Raw genomic sequence first — 8,136 nt, 5'->3', positions numbered from 1 at the left:
AAGGGCAACATACGTAACGTAAACATCTGTACCCCCATAATACGCTGAAATAAAAAAATAAATTAATTAAAAAAAAAAATAGTCCTGCACTGTAGGCATTTTGGGAAGCACTGGCTAGGAAAGTCCTTCTCCTTTTCTCTCACCAGGCACATTTTTCTTCATCCTTGCGGGTGCCACCCCATTCCTCCCTGCAGAGCCCCCCGCAGGTCACTTTGCCCACGTCCTCCTCTCTAACTTCATTGGCTTTCACCATGGCAGGGAGAGTCTGAGGCTGGGTGAGTGTGTCCAGTAGACTAGGCCCCTCAACAGCAGAAACAGTCTTATTCAACCTTGCATCTCTCACAAAGAAGCCAACTTGTAAGCATTTGTTGAATCAAATTGAATTGAATTTGCTCTGTCTACTATCAGTGAAACGTAAGTGTGAATCCCAAATTCCCTATTTTTTTCCTAGCTTTGTGACTTTGGGTGAGTTACTTCATCTCTTTTGCCTCACCTTCCCATAGAATGGGAACAATAATCACATAATAGACTTACTGTGAGTGTGGCATTAACTAACATAATAAAGCTTGACACATAATTAATGCTCAGTAAATGTTGACTCTCAGTTCCTTTTCCATTGAAACTTTTGCTAATACATTTAGCAAAAACTTAGTGCTGATAAGTTTTTTTTTAATTGTGATAAAATACATATAACAAAATTTTACCATTTTAACCACTTTTTAAGTGTACAGTTCAGTAGTATTAAGCACATTCACATTGTCACGCAACCAGTGTCCAACACTCTTTCCATCTTGCAAAACTGAAATTCTGTACCCATTAAACAATAGCTCCCCATTCTTCCCTCCCCCCCCAGTCCCTGGCAACAACCATTCTGCTGTCTGTTTCTATGCATTTGACTACCTACCCTCAAAAAGGTGGAATCAGACAGTATTTGTCTTTCTGTGACTGGCTCATTTCACTTAGAGTAATGTCCTCAAGGTACCTCCAAGTTGTAGCATGTGTCAGAATTTTCTTCCTTTTAAAGGCTGAATGATATTCCAGCGTATATATATGCTACATTTCATTTATCCACTCACCCATCCATGAGCAAGCACTTGGGTGGCTTCCAGCTTTTGGCTGTTGTGAATAATGATAATGCCACTATGAACATGGGCATGCAAACATCTCTTTGAGTCCCTGCTTTCAATCTTTTATATACGTATATATATATCCAGAAGTGAAATGGTAATTCTATTTGTAATTTTTTGGGAACTTGTCACACTGCTTTTCACAGCAACTGTGCCATTTTAAATTTTAACTAACACTAGTACCAATGAGTTTTTTATTTGATCCTCTGTATTAACTTCAACCAAAACTAGGTCCTTTCAAAACAAAAGGCCAGTAAGATTTGATTTATTTCTGTAATTCCTGGGTAGATGTAAGTTAACTTTGACCTCATTAGTACCAAGCTAAAACTTGGTTACAGTCACTGAAAATAATTTTTAAATGCTTCTCAAATGAATGTCTATCATCAAATAACGGAATGATCTGAAGAATTACCTGAAAATAACCCTTCCTTATGTTGTATATTTTCACTTCGTAATCAAAGCAGTGGGTTGGGAAGGCAGAAACTGGTTTCTCCCATTGGATAGAGAGATGCGTTCCTTCAGTCTCTGCTGTGACGTTCAGTGGAGGGTTTACTTGATCTAGGTCAGAGAATGAGAGATCAGTGATATTTCTTTAGCATCAGTGATCGGGGCTGATAACTCCAATCCACACACACTTCTCAAGGCATTTCTAAGATACGCTTTTCTCAAATATTTACCATCAGGTCTTAATCAACTGATCTCCAAGCCACAGGAAGCCAGTGGCCTCCCACAAGACTAGCGTATTGTAGTGCTGAAGAAGAGACCCCTCCTGCAACCTACAAGAATTACTGCTCCAAATGGACTTGAATGGCTGAATCCCTTTCCCTGAGAGTAAACTACAAGGCTTACCCCACCATCCCTTCTAACTTCCCAAGTTCAACCAAGCCCAGAATAAACCTGGCCGTGCAGAACACTTTTCCCAGGAGTGCCCACCAAGCCCTGCCTCTACCTGCCAGAGGTGGCCCTGGGAAAATCACTTCCCCTTTCTGGGCTTCAGTTTTTGTCTCATTTTGATTAGTGTGTCTTGTTTTGTTCTGGGGATAGAGCAGGAAGCCTCAGTTTTCTTTTGCATAAAAAGAATGGATTAGGCAACATTTGTCTTATGACTCTAAAGTTCTCCCCCGCTGAGATCTCACTTGATTGTCTTATGGCCATGTGAGGTGAGTGGAAATTATTTCTAAGTGAATGTCCTTATCTTGGGTTATGTGATTTAGATCTCACAATTAATGAATGGTAGGAACAAGCTAAGAATGGCATCTGCTGGCGTCAGAGCCTGCCATTCCCTAAGTAGGAAATTCTAACCGAGAAAGTCCTCTCTTTTAGTAATCCCAAGAATTGTCCTCAATAAACTAGAAATCATAAAAGAAAATGAATCCTGTAGTCTGTACCAGACCAAATCCATGTTCATGTTAATATCATTTCTTCTCAAGTCTTCCTCGGCATCTTTTGTTGCCTATTTCCATGAAAGTGACATTTTTAGGTCAACTAAGAAATATACTATTGAAGGGAATTGCATAATCTCTTTAGTAAGGGCTATAATTCTTTAAAGAAAGTTATATTCCACTTGATAGCAATGTGACAGCCAAATCACACCCTTTAAATAATATTTTAGTGTATTTATTCAACACTTATGCCAGGCACTGTTCTAAGCACTTTATGTAAGTACCGCGTGCTAACCAATTGCGCAACTGGAGCTCTCCAAGCACTTTATAATAATAGTAACACAAATCTCACGAAAACCTCACAGGAAGCATTAATTTCTCTTCGTTTTTCAGATAAGAAGATTAGGTGCAGAGGAGTGGCCAGCTGGCCCAAGGTCCCCGCGCTAGTCAGTGGGGCAGCCGGGACCCACATCCAGGCAGCCAGCCCCGCAGCCCCTGCTAGTAACCACTCCACCACTAAGTCTCGAATATTGATACCAAGAATGCTACGTGAGAAGCCCCTGATGGCTTTAATTAACAGACTTTTTTAGAGGAGAAAGAGCATCTTCTGTTTGGGAAGGTGAGACCTTGAGTGATATGTTTGGAGCTGAGAATCGCACACTGAGAGAGACATTCTAACTTGAGAGTGTCCAGAGGAGAGGGGCCAGGATGGTGGCTGGTCCTAGGAGGCAGGCGTGAGGAATGCACCTGAGGAAGAAGGGCCCCAGGGTGGGAAACGGGGCTGCCTTTGAACAGCTGAGGGGCCATCCAGTGGGGAAAGGGCTAGAGTCGTTTGGAGAGACTAGTCCAACCCAGGACCAGGGGCAGACATTTCACAAAACCAGTCAGAACTGATAAAAGAATAAACAGCCTCCCTTAAGCAGTGAGTTCACTTTTCCTGGTGCAGTGATTCTCAATCGTGGGAAATTTTACTCCCTAAGGGATATTTGGCAATGTCTAAGACGATGTTTTGTCACAAGTGAGGGAGAAGCAGGGAGGATACTACTGACATCTGGTGGGTAGAGGCCACAGATGCTGCTGAACATCCTACAGTGCCCAGGACAGACCCTCATAACACAGAATGTTCCAGACCAAAACATCAACATCAGTAGTGTTGTGAGCCTTGCCCCAGCAGTTTTCAAACATGGGCTGGATGGATACTCAGCATCAGAAAAGCAGTCAAATGAGGTGATCTTTTTTTTTTGAGACAGAGTCTCTATCTGTTGCCCAGGCTAGAGTGCCGTGGCATCGGCCTAGCTCACAGCAACCTCACACTCCTGGGCTCAAGCAACCCTCCTGCCTCAGCCTCCTGAGTAGCTGAGCAGCACCATACCCAGCTAATTTTTTTTGTTGGTTTCTATTTTTAGTTGCCTGGCTAAATTTTTCTATTTTTAGTACAGACAGGGTCTCGCTCTTGCTCAGAGCTGATCTCGAACTCCCGACCTCAAGCGATCCTCCCACCTCAGCCTCCCAGAGTACTAGGATTACAGGCGTGAGCCACCGCGCCTGGCTGGAGGTGATCTTTATAATCCCTTCCAACGCCGAGATTCTGCCACCCAGTCAATGTGGCTTTGGGTTAAATCTGTCTTACCAATGGCATGAAGAGCGAACAGTTGATCAAAGGGCTTGATCACGGCATGCTTGCTTGAGCCGTTAACATGCACTGCAAGCCAGTCGCGCCCTTTGCCATGGATAAAAGTCCTTGGAAACCAGCATGCAATATTTCTCTTCAGTGTGTCTTTGCTATATTCTTGGCATTCTTCGGTCCAAGAGCCATACCTAAGTTGGAACACTCATGAGTTTTATAAGGCTGGAGGAAACGACCCATTTGCATAAGTAAAAATAGGTATAGTAGTAACCTGTAATAGAGAAAATACTGCGTGTCTTCAGGGGCATCCTTGCCAACAAGCCAGGTGCAGTGAAGAGAAACTTGGTATGGCCGTAAGTGCGTGCAGTTATCTGCTACAGTGTTTGTGGTGCAAGTTAAATTCGCAACGGAGGTTCCAGGAGAACCTAGGTGGTCAAAAATAAAAAGAACAAAACATTGTCAATGACACCTTCTGCATTTTGTACTTCTTTGGGGACTATAGCGATTGTGACCATCTTATCCACTACCAAAAAGTAATCATCATCACATTTATAGAAATCCACTATTTGCAGAAGGCCAATTTACTGGAGAGTGAAACTAACATTACAAAACCCCAATTTCTGATATCAAAGAACTTTCCAGCTACTTTGGTTGGAGGTGTGGGGTTGTGTTTGTGAGATACATGTGTGAAAATTCAAGAGCAGTACACTGTCATTCAGAGGTTGGTGTCCAGCACAACGCCATGTTCATCAGTAACTAGCTGTGACACCTTTGTCCCTACTACTGCTGGGCCTGTGCATTTCCAGCCGTCGAAGAGAGGGTTGGTCGAGGAAGGTCTCCAGGGCCCCTGTCAATCCTAGAATTGTAGAATTCATTCCACTGTATCCAGAGTCTTCATGAATGACATAGATTGCTGCCCTGAAGGAAGTGAGTATTATTTTGCAACGTTGCAAAATAATATCACTACTCTAGAGACTCGATGTACATTAGCATGTTAAAGTCCTCTTTAACATACTAGGACTTTAAGGAGATGCTGAGATTTTAATGCAACGTCTTTACGTTTGTTTCACCCAGGATTTCCCAAAATTACGTGACTGGAAAGCCTCATTTTCATTCCAATCCTCTTGTTACAGTGTTAACTGCTGCTCTTCAGAACACAGTGTGGGAAACACTGGGCTTGTTTGTGGTTGCTGAGAGAAAGCAAAAAGCACTTTGTGCTGGGGGTCAGGGAGTCAGCCAAAGCGGGAGCCTGGAAAGCTAGAAGGGGCTTTTTGGCTTAGTTTAAGTCAGCCGCAGATCACTGGAATCGCTGTCAGCCGGTGTCTTTCAGAGGATAGAGGGAAAAGGTGATGGGAGAGAGCCTCCTATTATCTGTAGAGAATTTAAAGACAGAAAGAAGACTGAGTAAAGTTTGCTTTGAGATATAGATATATAAATAGACAGATATAAATATTACATATGTATATGTCCATGTACTACACGCCCAGATAGTCCATGGCCAGGTACAGTTTAAAGTTTCCATGGTCTGCTTGTCTTACAGTTCCCATTCAAGGAATTATTTGGTGTGAATTCCATTTGCTTCAAGACAGAAATAATTAAACTTTTATTAGTATCAATTTGTACTGGACCTAGCTCTCTGGGAGGCCGAGGCGGGGGGATTGTTTGAGCTCAGGAGTTCGAAACCAGCCTGAGCAAGAGCGAGACCCCATCTCTACTAAAAATAGAAAGAAATTAATTGGACAACTAAAAATATATAGAGAAATTAGCTGGGCATGGTGGCACATGCCTGTAGTCCCAGCTACTCGGGAGGCTGAGGCAGGAGGATCACTCGAGCCCAGGAGTTTGAGGTTGCTGTGAGCTAGGCTGACGCCATGGCACTCACTCTAGCCTGGGCAAAAGAGTGAGACTCTGTCTCAAAAAAAAAAAATTTGTACTGGAGTACTCAGAAAATAATGAAATTACAGTAAGGACAGCTGAAAAGTGCATCATAGGTAAAATCGTTACTCACTATAGACAGGTGGAATAGTGGTTTAATGTAAGGCACGTACAATGACCCATATTTGTGACCCAGTGTCTACCTTGGATTAGTCTCTGTACTTGAGATCAAGCCCGTGTGAACTGGCTGGTACACAACAAGTTGTAGCTAGTAAATGGGAAGATCTTTACAATACTGTTTTAAGTCCCCAGTGCAATTCAGGAGGCATGATCTTTTCATCCGGTGTTGTGACAAGAGAATAATTTAAAATTACTGATGGCTGGGTTGACCAACAGAATTGTTATAGGGATCACTCACATATCCCAGGATCTGGTGGCTTCTCCTGGTTTTTTTTCTTTCCCCGTGTGTGTGTGTGTGTGTGTGTGTGTGTGTGTGTGTGTGTGTGTGTGGTGTGTGTGGGTTTTCAAGTGTTTCATCAGAAGAATCACTGGTTCTAAGTATCAGAAACACCAACTTTCCACTGGAGGCCAACACAGAGACAGAGGGAGTCTGCAAGAATGTGCCAGAAGGAATCGGATGGGTATGAAAACAAGGAATGCTAGTAGCCCGGGGTACTTGGTGGGAACTGGTGACTGACTAAAGAAAAGCAAGTTATTATTACTTTGTCTACTTTCCCATATTTGCAAAGTCTAAAACATAAAACAGGATGTTTGAGGCCTGCTTTACCTGGTGGTGCTTTAAGTTCAGCAGAAACCCAGCTGCTGGCGAGGCGCGAGGGGCCGGGCCCCAGGATGGCCTGCACACTCGCTGAGAAGCCTCTGTGAAGCATGGTTGCACATTTGCTTTCCGTGTTTCTGGTTTCATACTAAAAATAAAACCCGCAAGTCATGATACACAACAGAGAAATAGCCTTAAGAGACATATTTTAACCAAATATGCATTTTCTTCCACTTTTCAAATGACACATAAATAAAATGCAATGAAACAGTTCTGCTAGAAAAAAATTAAAAACAAAACCATTGAAATAATAATAGGATTTCTCAATGATACATGAACATATTCCTCTTATAAAAACAAACACAATATTACAAGTAAAACTTAAGTTCCCTTTTAACTTGATCTCTAGTTCCAGCCACCTCCGTAGAGGTAAATGCTTGACAGAAAATTCCTTAGAATTCCATATTCATTGAAAAATAGTTATTATGAATCACTTCTCCTTTTGTTTGACTTTATTGCACACTTGATATTCAGCAGGTGCTTTAGCTCAGTTTCTCTGCCTCTACACCCTGCCTGCCTCTTCCCATTTCACTAGGCTACTCTCTTCTGTTTTCTTGGCCATTTTAGAGGAAACAGAAGACCCATATCTAATTCATTGTGCCTACGAAGTTACTAAACATTCTTTCTTAAGGGAAAGAATTGTTCCAAAGTTAAAATAGTCTGTGCTGCTGTTTAAAACTGAACAGTACGCACAGCACTAGTTTACAGCCATTGCTGCAGAGACACTACTGATAACATAACATCAAGCTAGTAGTTTTCTTTCTTCTTTTTTTGTTTTTACTTAAAATTTCATTTGATAAAGAAAATGCAGTCAAAATCCATATTTCCTCGAAATAAGGATTGCCATTGGAATAAACACTTACATCATCTTCTTGTGGGGCATTTATTTTCACGCGATATTCTGGATTAACGTTTCTTGGCTTTTGATCAGGATTTGGTTCCCAGTGTAAAAGAACTTGAGCCAAACCGGTAACTTTAATGGTGAAATTGACAGGCGGAAGAAGTAGAACTGTTGAAAGAAAGAGAATAGAGAAGTGAAGCCATGTTCAAATGCACATACACAGCACTTTTAATTTTTAAAAAATATTCTATTATGTAGCATACTATTTTATTATGGCTCTTAGTATATACCATACTGAAACACTTTTGGAAAAAATTTCTTTAAAATTGTTTTTAAATCATTATCCTTTTTACCTTGCCCAGGTATTTACCTATAACATTTACATGATTTTTTATTGAAATATGAACATTTTCCTATATCATTATTTGCTATAACCATAGTTTTCA

General features: G+C 41.5%; 1 protein-coding gene across 1 annotated transcript in view; it reads right to left on the bottom strand.

Moving 5' to 3' along the window:
- IL5RA (interleukin 5 receptor, alpha) overlaps positions 1-8,136 on the bottom strand; it is a 17,254-nt gene that overhangs the window by 2,733 nt on the left and 6,385 nt on the right. The window contains exons 2-6 of the mRNA XM_012659251.1: positions 7,713-7,858; positions 6,799-6,937; positions 4,408-4,561; positions 4,140-4,327; positions 1,540-1,685 (exon numbers count right to left, since the gene is read on the bottom strand). Of these exons, the coding sequence (XP_012514705.1) occupies positions 1,540-1,685; positions 4,140-4,327; positions 4,408-4,561; positions 6,799-6,937; positions 7,713-7,858 (773 nt within the window). The remainder of the gene's footprint in view (positions 1-1,539; positions 1,686-4,139; positions 4,328-4,407; positions 4,562-6,798; positions 6,938-7,712; positions 7,859-8,136) is intronic.

This window comes from Propithecus coquereli, unplaced genomic scaffold, assembly GCF_000956105.1.
Source record: "Propithecus coquereli isolate 6110/MARCELLA unplaced genomic scaffold, Pcoq_1.0 Scaffold60, whole genome shotgun sequence".
Lineage (NCBI taxonomy): Eukaryota > Metazoa > Chordata > Mammalia > Primates > Indriidae > Propithecus > Propithecus coquereli.
The sequence above is the reverse complement of the archived record's forward strand: the minus strand, read 5'-3'. Positions and strand labels throughout refer to the sequence as shown.